At 43.7% G+C, this 20774-nt stretch overlaps 1 protein-coding gene across 3 annotated transcripts in view; it reads right to left on the bottom strand.

Annotated features, from left to right (window-relative positions):
* Window positions 1–226: 226 nt before the first annotated feature.
* LOC127654488 (proline-rich protein 36-like) overlaps window positions 227–20774 on the bottom strand; it is a 21120-nt gene continuing 572 nt past the window's right edge. For 2 of the 3 annotated variants that reach the window (XM_052141710.1, XM_052141709.1), the window contains exons 2-13: window positions 18611–18784; window positions 17578–17717; window positions 17338–17440; window positions 17049–17217; window positions 14073–16043; window positions 12946–13730; window positions 11951–12107; window positions 11007–11146; window positions 7166–7840; window positions 5981–6030; window positions 5833–5896; window positions 227–1363 (exon numbers count right to left, since the gene is read on the bottom strand). In XM_052141710.1, the coding sequence (XP_051997670.1) occupies window positions 1304–1363; window positions 5833–5896; window positions 5981–6030; window positions 7166–7840; window positions 11007–11146; window positions 11951–12107; window positions 12946–13730; window positions 14073–16043; window positions 17049–17217; window positions 17338–17440; window positions 17578–17693 (4290 nt within the window). In that variant the 5' untranslated portion in view covers window positions 17694–17717; window positions 18611–18784 and the 3' untranslated portion in view covers window positions 227–1303. The remainder of the gene's footprint in view (window positions 1364–5832; window positions 5897–5980; window positions 6031–7165; window positions 7841–11006; window positions 11147–11950; window positions 12108–12945; window positions 13731–14072; window positions 16044–17048; window positions 17218–17337; window positions 17441–17577; window positions 17718–18610; window positions 18785–20774) is intronic. The other variant, XM_052141711.1, reaches the window with a different exon arrangement.

Genomic DNA, 20774 nt, shown 5'->3' on the forward strand with positions numbered 1-20774 from the left:
TGTCGAAATCATGGGACAACGATAATTATTAAATTGTCAATCATGTGACAACGATAATTATTAAATTGTCGAAATCATGTGACAACGATAATTGTCAAATTCACGTTAAAAACGACAATTAAATTGTTGAATTCATGTGACAAAAATAATTGTCAAATTTATGTGAAAATAATGAAATTGTCAAAATAATGTGAAAAAATTATTAAACTGTCGAAATCATGTGACAACGATAATTATTAAAATTGTCATATTGTGACAAATTGTCAAACTCATTTAAAAAAAAAATTCAATTGTAAAAATTCATGCAACAAAAATAATGATAAAAACTGTCAAGTTATAATAATTAAATTGTCGAATTCATCTGAATGAATGCCATTAAATTACTGAATTGATGCGACAATAACTATTAAAAAAAAGTCACATTATGTTACGATTTTATCAAGAATGGTTATATGAACTGTAACAAATCTTAAATTGTTGAATTAATATTCTCAGGACTGATTCTTAAATTGTAATGTTCAAATTTCAGCAATAGCTACAATTTTCATAAGAATGGTTTACGAACAATCTTTAATGGTCAAATTAGTGCAAAGGTTTACGAAAGCATGGCTTTATGAACATGATCTATTCTTGTCACGTTCAAGGACCAACGACAACCATTAAATTGTGGAATTCTTGCGACAAAGATAAATATTCTGAAATTGTAACATTTCATGTGACAATTTTCACAAGAACGGTTCTATGAACTGTAACAATTCTTAAATTGTCGGATGCTTTTACGAATGATTAGAATATTTTTTTAAATGGTCACATTTTTGCAACAATTTACGCACAAATGGTTTTACGAACGTTAACTGTTGTTAAATTGTCAATGAAATCTGTTCTTACAGTCACATCTGTACGATAATTTACGCAATAATTGTTTTACGAACGACAACTATTCTTACACGAAAACATCAGTCTGGAAATTTAAGCAAGAACAGTTTTACAAACAATAACCGTCACATTCATGCCACCATTTGCGCAACAGTAGTTGTAAATACGATTTACTTGTTTCATGAATGAAGCTCATAGCGAGTACTCGAGAGATCACCGCACCCAGACAAAAGACGAGACTGTTAACGGCAGTTTAACGGATAAAATAAAAACTTAAAAGTGTGCGAGCAGAAGCGAGATAACCAGACAGACACGATTCAAACGGCAAGTCTTCACAGTGCAACTCAGTCAAACGGCGTGGCGTGGTGACGGTGGTGTTGCCATGGCAGCAGTGCTGGTGTTGGCGGTAAGTACAGTAACACGAGGGCTATCGGATCACGCGTCGTCTCTTCCCTCTTGCAGATCTCGCCGGTCTCAACAGTGCCATCTGCATCACACGACACACAAACACCAGTTAATGCCAGACTAAAGAAAATAATGTACATTTACATTAGCAGCTACACTGCAGAAGAAACGATTGTTATTGTGGAATATTAAATACAATATTTAAATATTTTAAAATATCTAAAAAACTGATACATTTACTTGAGAAGCAACATATACGATATTTAGACTCGCTTTTAGAGAATATGTGGAAAACGACAAAAACTCTTGATAACAATAGGATTTTTTTTTTTACAGTGAATTTTTACTGAATTAAACGTAATAAAAAAATAAAACATTTTATTGGAATTTTTAACGTATTTTTAAAAGCTGATTTTGTCCTCTTTATTGTTAGTAAGCATGTTTAATACAACATTTTAAGGCATAATAAGCGGTTAAGCACTAATGATTAATCGTTGCAATAATCGCCAAATCATCGCAAAATAATCGTTAGATTATTCTATTACAATAATCGTTAGTTCCTTTTAAGTCGTGGCACAAACAGAATAATCGGTTAAGCACTAACGATTAATCTTTGCAATAATCGCCGAATAATCGTTAGATTAGTCGATTATTAAAATAATCGTTAGTTGCAGTCCTAGTGTCCAGTTATGATGGTTACTATGGTCAAATTCAGCATAAACAAATATTTTTATTTAGGTTGTTCTCGTTGACAATAGTTAACATGAACAAATAATTTGCAATACTATTTATTGTAACATTAAAATACATTGTAAATGAACAATGCACACTAATAGATTTATACTATACACACAGTGCATTCAGAAAGTATTCAGACCCCTTCATTTTCTTTTACATTTTATTATGTTGCAGCCTTTTGCTAAAATGCTTTAAATTGTTACATTTTTTTTCACATCAATCTACACACTACACCCCATAATGACAAAGCAAAAAACTGGTTAACTGCAAATTTATTAAAAAGAAAAGACTGAAATATCACATTGGAATAAGTATTCAGACCCTTTGCTATGACACTTGAAATATAGCTCAGGTGCATCCCATTTTTCTGGATCATCTGTGAGATGTTTCTCTTCTTTTGAGAAAACCAAGCCATGAGGTCAAAGGAACTGCCTGCATACTCAGAGACAGGATTGTGTCGACGCACAGGTCTGGGGAAGGATACAAAAATTTTGGCTGCATTGAAGGTTCCCAGAGGTGGGTAGAGTAGCCAAAAACTGTACTTAAGTAAACGTAATTACTCGAGTAGAAGTAAAAGCGATGATGTTCAAAATTACTCAAGTAAGAGTAAAAAAGTATTCGATTAAAATAATACTCAAGCAGCGAGTACCGTAATTTCCAGACTATAAGCCGCAACTTTTTTCCCACGCTTTGAACCTCGCGGCTTATACAATGACGCGGCTAATATATGGATTTTTCCCGCTTTCAAATTTTATACAAAAAAAAAAAAAAACATTCTGTGACGTGCTCAGTTTTTTGGCGGCGTGAAGCTTTCATTAGACCAATGAAATTGCCGAACGGGTTAAGGTCAAAACAACTTTTTTTGTTTACTGTTTAGATTAAATCGAGCGCGCTCAAACTTCCCATCATTCTGATTACGGTAGTCATTTTGTCACCCTCACCATGGCAAAGACATGGAGAAACGCATATGATGCTGCTTTCAAGTTGAAGGCGATCGATCTGGCTGCTGCACGGGAGCTTGGTCTTAATGAGTCGATGATAAGACGTTGGAAACAGCAGCGTGAGGAATTGACTCAGTGCAAAAAGACAACTAAATCTGAGGCTATTCAACTCCGACACTGAAGGAGATGACTTCAGTGCACAGGACGAGGAAGATAGTGACCAATGACTTTCTTGGTAGGCTACTGTTTACTGCAAATGTTTTATTACAAGCCGTGTGTAGCAGCGGGCGTGGTCAAGCGCCGTCCGGGAGAGAAAAGCTGTAAGGGCGCTTACACCTGCGCTAAATTATGTCTAACACCGGTGTCTAATTTCAAGTGCCCTGCTTCACGTGTCCTTCTTGGGAAAACTGTCACACGGGCACCAGTGTGACAGTTTTCAGCAGGGCACTTGACGTTCCAGGTAAGGCTTTTAATGGCCACAGCAATGTTTACAATCAATTTTATAAAGTTTCTCAATTCTTCTATGCGCCAACACTAGACTGACGTGTGTCACTCTCTCAGCTCTGTGGCTGCTGCCTTTTTATGCCGCTCTCCCCATGCTTACTGAAATTAGACACCGGTGTTAGACATAATTTAGCTCAGGTGTAAGCGCCTTACCGCTTTTCTCTCCGGACGGGCGCTGACCACGCCCCGCTGCCACACCGTGTTTCGTTAAAGCCTGTGTAATGTTCATTTGTTTCAATGTACCGGTAGGCACCTGCGGCTTATAGACAGGTGCTGCTTATTTATGTTCAAAATAATATTTGATTTAAAAATCAGTGGGTGCGGCTTATATTCAGGTGCGCTCAATAGTCCGGAAATTACGGTAACTTGTTACTTTCCTATGTAACATAATGGACATTTACATCCCAATATTCTATTATATAATACACATTTAATATGCATTATTGGAAATTCTTTCGTTCACCCTCATGTTGCTTCAAACCTGTATGACTTACTTTCTTCAATGCAACACAATTAAGATGTCAGACAGAATCAAGGGACTATTTCGCAGAGACTGGCCACTTCTATTTAAATTAATGGGAGAAATTGGAGACGCCCAACCAAGAAGCTCTAGCACCCAATAGTAAACGGATGTAGAAATGAAGTCCCGCCTTACAGATAAAACAGCCAATCACCTTTTAGATATAGAAATCGCCTGTCAATCAATCTCCCGAGGGCGTACCGAAGATGGCCGACAGTGGACTGACTTGCTAGAAAGACTTTGACGGAATGTTGTCGTCTGTCACCGTTCCCTTTGAAAATATGAAGGGGGAAAATCAGGCAATGAATGTAAATGTTGACCATCTTTTGGGTTCCACCAAATACAGAAAGGCGGGGAATCATGACAATATATATTTATGGCTGAACTATCACTTTAAGGAGGCTTGACAGATTTGTACATTAGTTTCTAAATAAGGAAGTAAAAGTAAATTTTTTATTCATTGGAACTTTACTTGAGTACTCTTAAAAGTAACATTTCTCCAAAATGTAACGGAGTAAATGTAGTGCGTTACTACCATCACTGAAGGTCCCCAAGAGCACATTGGCCTCCGTAAGTCATAAATGGAAGAAGTTTGGTACAACCAGGACTCTTCCTAGAGCGGGCCGCCCGGCCAAACTGAGCAATCGGAGGAGAACGGCCTTGGTAAGAGATGTGACCAAGAACCCGATGGTCACTCTGGTTGAGCTCCAGAGATCATGTGTGGAGACGGGAGAAACTTGCAGAAGGACGACCATCTCTGCAACACTCCACCAATCTGGGCTTTATGGCACAGTGGCCAGACGGACGCCTCTCCTCAGTGCAAGACACATGAAAGCACCTACAGGACTCTCAGACTGTGAGAAACAAGATTCAATGGTCTGATGAAACACAGATTGAACTGTTTGTCCTCAGTTCCAAGCGTCATGTCTGGAGGAAACCAGGCACCGCTCATCACCTGCTCAATACCATCCCAACGGTGCAGCATGGTGGTGGTCGCATCATGCTGTGGGGGTGTATTTCAGCAGGCAGGGACTGGGGACTGGTCAGAAAAGCTAAACACATTAAAATACAGAGATATCCTTAATGAACACCTGGTCCAGAGGCAGGTTCATCTTCCAACAGGACAATGACCCAAAGCACACAGCCAAGACAACACAAGAGTGGCTACGGGACAACTCTGAGACTGTCCTTGAGTGTCCCAGCCAGAGCCCGGACTTGAACCCAATCGAACATCTCTGGAGAGACCTGAAAATGGATCTCCACCGACGGTCCCCATCCAACCTGACAGAGCTTGAGAGGATCTGCAGTGACGAATGGCAGAAAATCCAGAAATCCAGGTCGCATCATACCCAAAAAGACTCGAGGCTGTAATCGCTGCCAAAAGTGCTTCAACGAAGTACTGAGTTAAGGGTGTGAATACTTATGCCAATCTGGTTTTTGCTTTGTCATAATGGGGTGTGGAGTGTAGATTGAAATTAATGAATAATTTAAAGCATTTTTGCATAAGGCTGCAACATAACGTGAAAAAAATTAAGAGGTCTGAATTCACACATCAAGCAAGATTAATAAATTCTGATGAGTTTGTGATACCAAATGCATTCATGAAATATTATCAAACAGAACCTTACTGTAAATTGTTACCATTTGTTCCACATTTTAATAAATGTATTGCTATAAAAAATAATGTCTCAATGCAAAAAAGCATAGAGGTCCTTAAAAATAAGCATTTATTTTTTTTTGTAGGAAAATAAATTATTTTACTTTCTTTTGCCTTTGGGTTGGAAATAGTTTTTGTTTCCTGTAATGCGGTTTATTATTATTATTATTATTATTGTGTTTTACTCTTACTGCAGCGGCGGGCTCTTCTATGATGCTGTCCATCCCCCCCGGCAGCTCTGGCGTCCTCTTCAGGCTGAGATGAACAACACAAGTGTAAAAACACAAATCACATCGCTCTAATCAATGTACATGTTGGTCTTTGATCTGCTGCACTTACGACTGTTTTCTCTTGCGCCCCCTCCTGGATACTGTGTGCATGTCTTCAGCCTGTGTGAGAACAGAAGGGATGATTACTACAACCCCAATTCCGAAAAGGTTGGGACAGTATGAAAAATGCAAATAAAAACAAAAATTTGTGATTTGTAAATTATATTCACCCTTTAAATTATATTCACAACTAATTAATCACCATTTCTTCAAATTACACTTATTAAGCATTTGGGCACCGAAGACACAAGTTTGTTCAGTTTAGAAAGTGTAACTTCCCCCATTCATCCATTATGCACTTTTTCATCTGCGCAATTGTACGGGGTCTTCGTTGCCGTATTGTGCGCTTCATAATGCGCCACACATTCTAAATTAGAGATGGTCAGGACTGCGGGCATGCCAATCTAGCACCCGCACTCTCCACTTATTCGGGCAGTATGTGGTTTGAAGTCGTCCTGCTGGGAAATACAGGGATGTCCTTGGAAAAGACAGTGCTGAATGGCAGTATATAGCTCCAATATTTGTACATATATTAATGGTGCCCTCACAGATGTGTGAGTTACCCATGCAATGGGCACTGACACAACCCTGGCCCATACAGACACTGGCTTTTGAACCTGACACTAATTACAGCTCGGATGGTCCATTTCCTCTTGGCCCAGATAACACGATGGCCATTTGAAATGACTCATCGGACCAAAAAACACAGTTCCACTGTTTTACTTTCCATATAATATGAGAGCGAGCCCAGAGAAGTCGGCAGCGCTTCTGGACAGTGATGATGTACGGCTTCTCCTTTACATAGTAAAGTCTTAACATGCATCTGTGGATGCAGCGGCGAGTCGTGTTGACTAACAAAGGTTAAAACCATGTTCATGGGTGACGTCTGAGGGATCAGAGATCATGCACATTCAAAAGTGGTTTTCGTCTCGCCCTTTACGCACTGAGATTTGAGTCTTAAATTGCCCCCGTCTCAACTTTTTTGGAGCGTGTTGCAATCATCTGATTTTGAAATTACTGCACATAAAAAAAAAATCAATGAAATCCACAAGGTAAAACATCATTTAATGTGCAGAGCTTGCAATATAGCAAAGGGTCATTATAATTTACAAATCACTAATTTTTCATACTGTCCCAACTTTTTTTGTAATTGGGGTTGTAGACGAATTAAAATGTTTGGTGAACTCACACTTACCCTTCCCTGCTCAGTGCCTCTGTTGTTAATGTCATCGCCCGCCTCTCTTCTCGCCCTCTCACCGGGACTCAAATACCCCTGCAGCCTTCGTTCGTCATCATGCTCCTCATCTTTTTCTCCTCTCCGCTCCATTCCCAAACCAATCCCATTGCTATAGAGACACACGTTGGCCAAGCCGTCCATCTTGGCTTCCTCCATGAAGGCGGGATGCAGGGGAGCGTCCGACAGGGCGTCAGCCCCTGCTGGTTTACTGGGAGGCGGCGTCGAGGGGTCTTCACTCAGTTTGGGCGTTCCGCGAGCGGGAGACTGCGCCATTTCCATGCCGATACGGGACAGATCCGGGTTATGGACTGAACACGCCCGCCGTGGGCTGAGAGAGGGTGGGGCGCTGGTCTGCTGGAGGATGGGCGGCAGTTCTGGGTACGTCAGGGGGGTAGAGTCAGACCCACCTTCGGTTCGCTCACTGACCTGCAGGAAGGAGGTGTAGATTGTGTCCATGAAGGAACTGTAGGGGTCAAACAGCCCAGTCCCACTCCCACTCGAGCCCTCTCGCTGCTGCGCAGATGTCTGGACTGGACTGAGCAGGGAATCCTGGGATATCTGAGCTTCTTGTGATGGAGGAGTCTCGTGGAGAGACACCGGCTTCTCTCCCATCAGCGTAGGCGCCATTGTGAGCTGAAGATTAGAAAGTGCATCACTGTAAATCCACACATCATTAGGGATTAGAGGTAAACCAATATATCGGTTTTACAGATTAATCGGTGCCGATACTTGCTTTTTGGAACTATTGTTTCAGGTATGTTTATATTTAAAATCCCGCATTATGCCCCAAATCTTTTTTTATTCTGGATATTTTTGGGATTTTGGTTGAATAATAAATTGCATCTGATATTCTATTAATTTAGTACTCTTGTCGGTGCAAAAATAAACACCCAGTGAGCTGCAGTTCTGTGGACAGAAACGCCTCGTTGATGAGAGAGGTCAACAGAGAATGGTCAGACTGGTTCGAGTCTACGGTAACTCAGATAACCACTCTGTACAATTGTGGTGAGAAGAATAGCTTGTGTGAATGCAGTTCTGAGATGCGTGTTGGCGCTGTTTTGGCAGCACGAGGGGAACCTACATAATACTGGTAGGTGGTTTTAATGTTGTGGCTGATCAGTCTCTCAGTCTCTCTCTCTCTACATCTCTCTCTACCTCTCTCTCTCAGTCTCTCTCCCTCTACATCTCTCCCTCTACCAATTCAATTCAATTCAGAAAGCTTTATTGGCATGACAAAAAAATACATTTTGTATTGCCAAAGCATCAAAACAACATAGAAAATGATTTAGAACATTTAGTACACAAAATAATAATACTGATAGCATAAAACAATAATAATAAAATAAACTAAGATTAATAAATAAAATAAAAAGGATTTAGAAATCTATATAAAAACACACCTCTCTCTACCTCTCTCAGCCTCTCTCCCTCTACATCTCTCTCTACCTCTACATCTCTCTCAGTCTCTCTCTCTCTACCTCTCTCTCTCCCTCTACATCTCTCTCTACATCTCTCTCTCCTCTCTACCTCTACCTCAGTCTCTCTCTCTACCTCTACATCTCTCTCAGTCGCTCTACCTCTCTCTCTGTCGCTCTACCTCAGTCGCTCTACCTCTCTCTCTACCTCTACATCTCTCTCTCCCTCTACCTCTCTCTCTGTCGCTCTCTCTACATCTCTCTCTACCTCTAACTTTACCTCTCTCTCTACCTTTACCTCTCTCTCTCCCTCTACATCTCTGTCGCTCTACCTCTCTCTCTACCTTTACCTCTCTCTCAACCTCTACATCTCTCTCTCGCTCTACATCTCTCTCTCTGTCGCTCTACCTCTCTCTCTCTGTCGCTCTACCTCTCCCTCTACCTCTCTCTACCTTTACCTTTACACCTCTACATCTCTCTCTACCTTTACATCTCTCTCTCTCAGTCTCTCTACCTCTCTCTCAGTCTCTCTACCTCTCTCTCAGTCTCTCTACCTCTACACACACACACACACACACACACACACACACACACACACACACACAATTGAACTCAGTGTAAATACACTTAGGTTGAAGTCATTAAAACTAATCTAACCACTCCACAGATTTAATATTATTGCAAATCAAATTGTGAAGATGGAGGAAACAGGTATCTAGATCTACAGCAAAACGAGTCCTATATCAACATCACCTGAAAGGCTGCTCAGCAAGGAAGAAGCCACTGCTCCAAAACCACCTTAAAAAGCCAGACTACAGTTTCATGTAGTCTTATTTTTTGGAGAAATGCCCTCTGGTCTGATGAAACAGAAAATGTACTGTTTGGCCATAATGACCATCGTTATGTTTGGAGGGAAAAGGGGTGAGGGGTGAGGCTTGAAAGCCGAAGAACAGCATCCCAACCATGAAGCATGGGGGTGCAGCATCATGTTGTGGGGGTGTTTGCTGCAGGAGGGAAGGGTGCACTTCACCAATTAGATGACATCATGAAGGAAGGAAATGTATGTGGATATATTGAAGCAACATCTCAATTCTCAATGCCCTGACCTCAAACCGGGCAGTGTGTGTGAGCAAGGAGGCCTACAAACCTGACTCAGTTACACCAGTTCTGTCTGGAGGAATGGGACAAAATTCCAGCAACTGATTGTGAGAAGCTTGTGGAAGGATCCCCAAAACATTTGACCAAGTTAAACAATTTAAAGGCAACGCTGCCAAATACTAACAAAGTGCATGTAAACTTCTGACCCACTGGGAATGTGATGAGAGAAATAAAAGCTGAAATAAATAATTCTCTCGACTATTATTCTGACATTTCACATTCTTAAAATAAAGTCGTGATCCAAACTGACCTAAAACAGGGAATGACTTGGAATGACTTGGGCCAAGTCAACAAGTCAATGGTTCCTCAAACCATTCCTGAACAATTTTTGCAGTGTGGCAGGACGCATTATCCTGCTGTAAGAGGACACTGCCATGAAGCGGTGTACGTGGTCTGCAAGAATCTTTAGGTAGGTGGCACGTGTCAAAGTAACATCACACATGAATGCCAGGACCCAAGGTGTCCCGGCAGAACATCGCCCAGAGCATCACACTGCCTCCACCGGTCTGCCATCGTCCCATGGTGCATCCCGCTGCCATCTCTTCCCCAGGTAAGCAACGCACACCCACCCGGCCGTCCCACATGATCTAAAAGAAAAGGTGATTCATCAGAGCAGCCCACCTCTTCATTGCTCCATGATCCAGTTCTGACGCTCACGTGCCCATTGTAGGCGCTTTCGGTGGTGGACGGGTCGGCATGGGCACTCTGACCGCTCCGCGGCTACGCAGCCCCATACACAGCAACCGTGTGTTCTGACACCTTTCTATCATGGCCAGCATTAGGTTAAGCAATTTTTGGATCGGACCAGATGGGCTAGCCTTCGCTCCTCACGCGCATCAAAGAGACTTTGGCGCCTATGACCCTGTCGCCGGTTCACCGGTTTGTCCTTCCTTGGACCACTTTTGGTAGGCACCAACCACAGCATACCGGGAACACCTCACAAGACCTGCCGCTTTGGAGATGCTCTGACCCAGTCGACTAGCCATCACAATTTGGCCCTTGTCAATGTCGCTCAGATCTTTACGCTTGCCCATTTTTCCTGCTTCCAACACATGACATTCCAGAACTGACTCTTCACTTCAACTGACGCTGCCTAATATATCTCACCCCTTGACAGGTGCCATTGTAATGATACAGTCAATCTTAATTACTTCACCAGTCAATGGATTTAATATTGTGGCTGATCAGAGTGTGTATACTAGCATATTTTGGGTGTGATAACTTACCTGTAGATAGGTGAGTGGGTTGAGAGGTGTTTGGTTCTGTGGCAGTGGGACGCCCAGAGAGTGCCCCTGGGGTAACAACAGTGGCCCAACTCCTAGTAAACTATGCAGACTGTTAATGTTACCCAGAGCTGCGAGGTCACCTGCACAGAGTGTGAGAAGACAACAACAACATTGTATGGACCTTTATGAATATTTTGGACTGTGAATAAGTTCAAAGACGGTCAAAAAAAGTGTTATTTCACTTAAACATCTGCATGTTTCTTGTGCCAACAATGCGACCTTGGGCCTATTTAAGAGGTTTGTTCTCTGACTCGGAGACAAAACGACCCATTTGTTTGGACATGTGATGTTTTCAATGATGTCACTCATGTCTCACAACCCAAAACAGTGTAGCGCATCAACATCACTGCAGTTGGCATCCTGCACGCCGCCACGCAGACCACAGATCTGGCCGAGAGCTCTGCATCAGCAGTTTTCACGGTTCTGCACAGAGCTTCACAAAGACTCTAGTCTGCTTTAGTTTACCGTCTTATCCCATCCAGCAGGCAGATACCGAACGGGCTCTCTGCATGACACTGCTCAGTTGGCAGAGATGTCAGTTTGGGTATAAAATCCCCCCGGGGCACACAGCCTGTAGAACGTCAACGTAATGCCACTAGGCAGGATATCCAAAGTGATTTTGATAGTCACACTGCACAGCCCAAAACTGCAAGATAAATCTCACTGTTTGGGGCAGTGGAGGACAGGCAGAGAGCCAAACTTGACAAAAATTGGCAGCGGTTGCTTATTCATAGCACTGACAGCCTTAAAATTTTGCTTTGCATCACATAGATTCAGTAACTAGAGATGCACTAAAGATTTCAGCTGCAGAAAATGCCACTGTGGGTTTTTAAAATTGTTTAAACTTTGTCCCCAGAAGAATCTTTGAAAAACGATTTACTTACCAAGAACCCCCGGTGCGAGTAGGGGGTGCAGGAAATTAGGTGTGTGGGTGTGTTTGTCCTGCTCAGTCAGGGGGTCACACATTTCCTGGCCTGTAGTGGGCACCAGGGGGGCACAGGACACAGAGGTAGAAACTAGAGTAGGATTGGACAGAGTCCCCTAAAAAGTACACATATACAATATGTATATACATATTAGACTCGATGCATGTTACCACCAAATAATCATGGCTCAATGAACATCTCATAGTTCAGGGGTTGCCCACTTTCCTTCAGTTGAACCCTAATGACCTAAAGTTTTACTTGATATATAAAAATATATAATATGAACCTACATATAAATATAATGAATTTCAACTTCGCAAATACAGCAGCTAATTAAAACAACGAATTTATTATTTTCTTATAGGATCAAAGCATTCAAATGTATTTGCAGATTTGACATTAAAATTGCTATATTTTTTAAAACATAATAAAAATTATTATTTGCATCGCCTAATCTCAAAGAGAAACGTTCAAGTCGTATTTTTTGGTTATTTTTTATTTTTTTTAAATTAAAATCAGCATGAATTAAATTCAGTAATAATTCAGTAACGCAAATACTGCCATGATGTATACTTATTTACAATTTAAATATATCATTTTTCCCGCCATGACAGTAATGAGAATGATATTTAAGTGGGCTACTGAGAACTGTGAGTGGGGTGTTTAAACGTAATTATTGTTCTGAAAAGTAATTTTAAACTTTAAAATGTTATACTCATTAATTTCTCTCTTTTTAATTTGTCATTAAATATGACGGGGGTTTTTTTTCGAACAGGTTTAGATTCACCCTTCTATCACAATCTCACAAACCCCCGTGCAGTTCCATCACAAGCCACTAGAGGGCACATCCCAGTTAGGAATCCCTGCTGTAGCAGACGGATGCACCAATGGAAGGCATGCAGACTGTGTGTGCACATGTGAGGCATGCAGTTGCTGTGCGTCTGTGCATATACCTGAGAATGATGCGGGGGGGGTGGCGTGTGGTTGGAGAGGGGTTCGGTCTGAGCGAGAGCAGCGACCAGCAGCGAGGGGTTGAGGGAGAGGAAGGCGGCTGGGGGAGGGGAGAGAGGGGTGGATAGGAGGAGTGACTGGCCATCTGTGGGGGGTGCTAGAGTTTGAAGGGCCTCCAAGAGCCCCGGCCCCAACAGGAGAGAGTCCAGTAGAGCAGGCGTCTTCTCCAGGGACACTCCATCCGCAAACAACTGTTGCTGTAGCGTGGGAATCTCCATATTGAGTGGTAATGGCAACATCCCGCCGGGATTCTGCCCGAGCAGTAGAGATGCCATGAGGAGGGCCTGAAGCCCAGGCGGCTTGTCACCCTCTTCCATCCCTGGCGGATTTAACAGACTGACAAGATTGAGAGGAAGCTCACCCTGGGTGCCGAGCGTGGAGGGCAGCACATTGAGAGGAGAGTTCAAGATGCCACCGGCAGGCTGTACCGGTTGCTGGGGTTGGGTACCTCCTGTCACAGAGGGCTGGCTGCCTGTCCAGACCCCTAAAGGCAAAGAGCCCAGGAAGGGCGGCAGCAAGGAGGGTAGTCCGGCATTGGAGGATAAAAGCTGGAGGAGTTGTTCTTGGTTCATGAAAGGGAAGGCCTCAGCCAGCGGCAAGGACACAGCAGGGTCAGCGGAGAGGTTGGAGAGGTCGGAAGTGGGCGCAGCGGGCAAAGAGAGGCTGTGGTCCGAGTCACAGATACCCAGAAGTCTTGTGTCTGGCTGATCTGCTGTGTCTCCAGGACCTGAAAAAAAAGAGAACTCAAAAGTGTGAAAATGGTCATCCAGGTGATAGACTTTTGGTAGATATATTTGTTTGTGATTTAATGCCATACCACCTTCTGTGGCTATTTTCATGGCTAAAAACAAATGGCAATACAAAAAATGCATCTTTTGGTAGATATAGAAGGCTGATTTGCACTTGGGCCTGTCTGCCATGGATGCCATGGTGTGTGGGTGAACCCAAGTGAACACAGCTTTCATGCCAACCAAACAAACCCAAATCAGATGTCAAATTGACTGTGATCTACACCAAGAACTCTAGGGTGAAAATGCCCTAAGAAACACAAGATGTGAGAAAATCTTACCTTCGGTTTCCACAGCTTGATTGTGGTTTGCGTGGTGGGGCTGGTTTATTTGGTAGGTGTTGTGGTCAGGTGAAGTCCCTGTTGTTTTGAGGCCACAATCTTTCTCTGGGAGAGAGGGCAAGCAGGACACTGAGGACATCTGGTTTACCATGCTTATAACTGAACTGCTGAGGTCCGGCTGTGTGCCTGTTTGGGGCTGGCTCAAGTTCAGGATGGTGTTGCTGGAGGCTGTTTTGAGGTTCATGGTTGTCTCATTACCCATCAGAGGAAAGGGCTGCGATGGGGGCAGCTGGGCAGAAGGTTCAGGCATGGGCACTGGGCTTTGGGGTTGAGGATGCAGGAAGCGTAACGTGGGCTGGCTGTCGCATTGGGGTGTCTGTGGAGTGATGGGTCTTGATGAAGGGGACAGGTGTGTATGTCTGTTGCTAGGCATGGGAGCGGTGCTGCAGGACTGCTGGGCTGCATTTTGCATGCTAAGAAGCTGAAGCAGTGCGGAGAGAGGCTGGGATGGAGAAAGGGAGGAAAGTGGGTGGGGATTAGCAAGTCCCGGCTTCTTGCCTTCCTCTGAATCCTGCAACCTAAGAGTGCTGTTCGAGTAGGAGGCGTTTGGTAAAGAGGCATTCGGAGGAGTGACATGGAGCTGGTGGTTGTCCGAGTAAGGGATTGGAGGAGAGGAAGGTGAAAGGGTTGGAGAGATGAGGAGAGGCGGTGTGGACAGATCTCCGGAGGACAGGCTCAACTGAGATTCTTTGTGCATGCTCAGTACGGTGGGCATGCGGCGTTGTCGTTTGCGGTGAGAGGTTTTCTCAGCAACAGCAGGTGGACTCTGGGAGAGGGTTGGGGAGTGCGAGTGTAGCATGGCAGTTAGGGATTGTGCTCTGGTGGAGTTGGGGTGGAGGCTACTGTTTAAAGTGCTAATCAATACCTTGGACTGCTGCTCCTTGTCCAGGCCCATGAGAGGGAGTACAGACAGCGCATCTGTTGCGTTGAGTTGGCTCTGGGATTTCTGGTTGGCCAGCTGGGCTTTGGCGGCTGCAGAAAGGAGGCTGCTGGCCGGGAAAGAGCTACTAACGTGCTGCTGGCTCTTCTGTTGGCTGAGAATCTGTCCTAAAGGATGCCCAAGCAGGCCTGGGGCTTGAGCAGAGTTCAGTGGGCTTGCAGTTGCCCCGTTCCTATTTTCACCAGGGTTAGGGTGGGCAGACGACAGGGCCTGTGACATTTGATGGTTACTTTGGTTGCTAAAGATGGTGGAGTTAGTGTTGGAGCTGTTGTTGGTGGCATTACAGTCTTTGTAGTGCTGCAAGATGCCCTCCAGGCGACTGCAAGGGCTGGCGGGGGTGACAGGGAGCTTGGAAGAGGAGCATGGCACGGTGGGTGGCGACGGTTTGACCCCCGGGATGAGGATGGATCCTGTCGCTCCCTGTTCAGAAAGAGAAGAGGTTGAGGAATGGCGAGAACGCTGGCGGGGTGAGAAGGTGTCCCGGCGTGAGGGTGAAGAGCAAACAGAAAGAGGTGGGGGCGACTTCACACTTGCTCCCTGCGGGTTTGGTGGATGCATTCGACTAACTAGAGCCGAGGATGAAGAGGGGCATGGCGAAAAGGAGTTAGGGAGCAGGTTGTTGTTGTTGGGAGATGTAGAGTTGTGCACTGTTATTTGGAGGATGCTTTGGGAGTGAGGTGGATGAGAATGAGGGTTCCACTGATGTTTCACGTAAGCAGGCACCTTGCTGCCCATTGCTGTTTGTGTCATGGGCTTCTTTAAGGTTGAGTTTTGTTCTGGGGGTCGTGAGATGGGGGTGCGGCTAACAGAACCGTTTTGCAGAACAGAACGAGGAGAGGTCAGTGGAAAGTTGATGCTGTTGGATTTGGGCTGGTTGTGTCTCGGATGAGAGTAAGTGCAGTGGGAGCTATCTCCATGAGCCACATTAGACCCTCTCGGCTCTCTGACGTCCACAGAGCATATAACACCTCCTTAAACAAACAAGCAGATGGCACAACTTACCTTACTGAACACAGTGGTACATGCATATGATACTCAGATACAATTGGTTCATTTTTGCATATTGCACAATCTTTAAAAAACATAACTTGGTCGTTGCAATTGAAATTAACATTGAATTGAACATAGAAGATATTGTTTAAATTTCAATCTCAAGAACATGTACATTTTGTAAATATGTGTGCATACTGAATGAATGAACTTTACATTTGTAAAGCGCTTTTCTGCCAATACACTCAAAGCCTTTTACACAGTCAACGGGAGACTCTCCTCAACCACCACCTGTGATGATGCGGCGGCAGCCATAATGCGCCAGTACGCTCACCACACACCAGCTATTGGTGGAGAGGAGAGAGTAGAGTGATAGAGCCAATTAATGGATGGGGATTATTAGGAGGCCATGATTGAGAAGGGCCAATGGGAAGAATTTGGCCAGGACTCTGGGGTTACACCTCTACTCTTTACTCTATCTTTTAGAAGTGACCTAGCCACAGAGAGAGCCAAGACCTCAGTTTAACATCTCATCCGAAGGACGGTGCCCTTTTTACAGAATAGTGTCCCCATCACTATACTGGGGCATTAGGACCCACACAGTCTGCAGGGTGAGCACCCCCTGCTGGCCTCCCTAATACCACTTCCAGCAGCAACCTTGGTTTTCCCCAGGAGGTCTCCCATCCAGGTACGGGCCAGACTCAGCCCTGCTTAGCTTCCAGTCTTAGGCAACCAGTCTTGAGCTACAGGGTTAGGGGTTATGTATGTTACATTCTCCAAAAGTTTTCATTCATGAAGGTGGAGTGACAATAAAGTGATTTGATTTGAGATAGACAGTGAGTGGTTGTATGCTGCTGGGTATTTTATGACATTATCTATAGAATAATGTCCACATGGAGAACAATTAGCTTTTTGCTCGACAAGCTGTTAGAAAGACTACAGCTCTAAAGAGGAAGAATGTACGGTTAAGGTATTAAGATGCAAACCTGTGGCATGAGCCGACGGGGTGAGCTGTGAGGGCTGCATGCTTTGGCATAGTGCTGCCATGGCGTCAACTTTCCTGCGATGGTTGCAGAGTTTGGTCATGTCTTCCTCAACCTTACCTGTCTGATGACCAGGAGCTTGAACCATCGCAGTAGGGTCAAAGTTAAAGACCTGCATCGATTTAGAAATACACATGGTAAATAATGAGTTACTCTGGACTAGAAACATGTAGGAAAACCATGACTAGGTCAAGTAAATTCAGTGTGACGTGGTGGCATGGAGTGATCTCACCTTATTTGGGACAAGCGGGCACTCAAGTCCACACTTACACGTGCCATCTGTCCGCAGATACACCCTCACCTCATCCACAGTTAGCAGGACTGTACCACTTGGGCTAGATGAGGTCAGAATTGACTGATTTGACATTGTAGATTGACAGCACTGTAAGGTTTTCATGCAAAGCTGTTCTCCAAAGGTAACAATATATTTTGAAAATATATTGTTTTGGTAATCTTTAAAACAGAAGTGTACCTGATGTAAGACACAGTGCCATTTTTCACCTTCCTCTGCCAGCCAACCGGGATCTGAGCGGTGAGCGTCGTACCTCCATCTTTATCTCCTGCCGCACTCTCACTGCCCCCCGTCATTTTCTGCTCACGCACATCCAGCTCCTAAACACAGATAATGCTTTCAATTCAGATTCTTGGGTTCAGCCATGAGACACCAAATGGTTATCACTATATAGATGCTTTTCCACCATTAGGCAGAACGGTTTTGAGCCCGGCTTTTCCACTTGAGCACGTTTCGGTACAGCACAATTAAAACCGTTCTCGTCCTGGATTTCTATGCACGGTTGGCTAATGGAATGGCAGACAAAGTCCGCTATGGAGAGGTTAATAAAATTAAAAGCAATTGTAAACGAATGATAAATCATGCCTTTTTCATCAGAGAGGTAGATTACGCTAGCTAGCTCAGTAAAACCCCCAAACCCCACACTTCTGCACTACTGCACGTCATTTTGCAGCCGAAGTAGTGTTGAAAATACAATAAAAAGAAGTGTATTATTATTATTATTGCCCGGATGATGCATTTCTTCAACTGTTCAAATTGAGAGTTGAATGTTGGAAACTTGATGCACTCAGCGCTCGCGGCTTGCTGTACGTAGAGGAAGGGGCGGAGTTACCTGGCTGCATTGCTGGTCAAAACAATTGTAAATAATGTGGCAACTTCGGTAAAGACAGCACCTTACAAATGGGATTAGAATGCTTTATCATAAAGAGAACCCGTAACCGTGCCCGGATCAGCAAGGAAGGGCACGGTTATGCCACGAAAACTGCTCTGCCCTATGGTGGATAAGTGGCAAATGAGTCCTGTAGCCTGTACATACAATTAAGAAATGTTTTCACTGTCAAAACATTTGCATTGTGCATGTGGCCTAAAGACAATTGCGAGAGGCAAGTCTCCCCTTTACGAATGTAATCACTCAACAATGTTCTTATTTGGCAATAAAAAGGTAGAACTGCACACACACAAGAACAGCTTGATGTGGCACTGTTTGCCGTACCTTTTCATCTTCATTCAGCCTTGGTCAGCACCATTCGTGAAATACAACAGTTGGAGGACATTTACGCAGCATTAACGTAGCGCAATCGAAAAATAAATCCGCCTTGACAAAATCCTCGCCGGTCTTCTCAAGTGGACGGAGATGCTCCTTTGGAACTCTCCGAAAGAAGGCAATCTGGAAATATAATGAAATTAAAAACAATGATTTCTGACATTTCAATAATGTAAAGTAACACAATGTAAAACAGGGTTAATTCCTAAAAGCTAGTAGACAAATGACAAATCAATAGGCAAGATCCGTCCCATTTTTGAGCTGTTTTGTATCGACCAAATTAAAATGCATTTACATTTTTTTTTTTTAAAGTTGCTAAATTTGGTCTGTCATGTTCATTTCGATTAAATTGGCCTTTACAGGTAAAATGGTGTGCGTGATGACCATAGACTGTAAAAAAAGATGGCCGACGCCCCTTCACTCTTTTCCATTGGTGAGAACTGAAGCCGCCAGTGTCCCGATATGGCGCTGACATCTTTGGACTTGAGTCTGCGCAGTTGCGATTTCGGGACCAGACCTGTGCAGTAGTGAACAGGAAGTAAAGCCACGAAATCAAGGCCCCGCCCTCACTCTCGCTGAATCAATCGCAAGCACACGCCCCTGCACTTTTGACTTTTGACTTATGACGGTGTGAAATAATTAATTATAGAAATTTAGATATTAAATTTAAAGCTCCAATCTCCTCAGTCCTCCGAAGATCCCGAAAAAAAGTCAGTTGGTGCTTCAGTGACTACTTCGCTCAGAGAACCTGTCAATCACAGCTGTCAATCATGATGACACAGCAGCGTTTCTATAGCATCAAATAACTAAAAACAAACTTATTTTGAAAACAAACACTTGAAATGACATCAACGTGATAGAAACGACAGTAAATGACAGAAACTATCTTTGGAAAAAAGATATGTGAAGTGTAATTTAATTGTTTAGTTGGTCTCACGTCCCGTTGAATAACATGGGGAGGCGGGGCTTATGACCTATACTAGGACCAGCCACCGGGGGGCGATCGATACGTTTTGGCTTCACTTTTGAGGGCTTGTGCGGCACACTTGGTGATGACACATTGTCGCATACGTTTTGGTTTATAGCAATAGCTACCTGCCCTTGAGCCGTTTCGACACAGACTTTCGTGTATATTGCAAATTGTTTACCTTTCTCATCCCAGATGTCCCCAAATGTTTCCCTCCCAAAAACTGAGAGCGTATTGAGACAATGAATTGAAATTGGCCAGCTTAAATGCCATTTTAATTTCACTAATAATTGCAAACGTAGGAAATATCGGAATACAACGTCAAAATGGTACGACAAATCCAATGGTTCTGGGGGGTTGTGGTGGAGCGAAACATCACAGAAAGTCTCTGGCTGACGGTAAAAGTCTTCACGGCCAACATTTGAGATGTTCTGCCAATTCATCGGTCCTGATGTTGCGCCATCGCAGGTTGCCACCAATTCTGACCCGAAAGTGGATCGGCATCGCCCTGTTCAAGCTGGCAACCTGCGGCGAGTACAGAGTAGTGGGGGAAAATTTCGGGGTTAGTAAAACGACCGTTCATTGACACCAAATGTAGCCCGATATAGCACACTGCAATTCCTTGGCGCACCTTATGGCACAGGCAGGGGCGGACTGGGAAGAGAAATCGCCCTGCATAACGCAGCGGCCCATTTCAGGTTATCGTGGCCCATTCGGCCCTTCGGGATATCCCAGATGCAGTTTATTGTTCAAACAAAATCCCAAACATAACCCTAAACATTTTGTGCATAGCACGGGACTTTAAGTATTAACAAGCCTGAGACACAACGGGGACTCTAGAAATTACGAAATAACTATCGCCATTAGATTTGTGCTGATAACGATAGTTATATCGGTAAAACCGATATACCGGTCTACCGCTAATAGAAAGAATAAACAAACGAATCTAGAATAAACAGCACAAAACGTTTACATTAAAGTATAACCTAAATACGACAATACAATGCTAACACACACTTCAGCTAATGATTGTGACTTTTAAAGCTTATATATGTTAATTGACGGCTGATATCTGACCCATTATTAAACACACCATTATGTTGTAAGCTAACGCGACGCGAGTTACAATAACGCTTCCGTTAAAAC

This window comes from Xyrauchen texanus, chromosome 13 (genome assembly GCF_025860055.1).
Source record: "Xyrauchen texanus isolate HMW12.3.18 chromosome 13, RBS_HiC_50CHRs, whole genome shotgun sequence".
NCBI lineage: Eukaryota > Metazoa > Chordata > Actinopteri > Cypriniformes > Catostomidae > Xyrauchen > Xyrauchen texanus.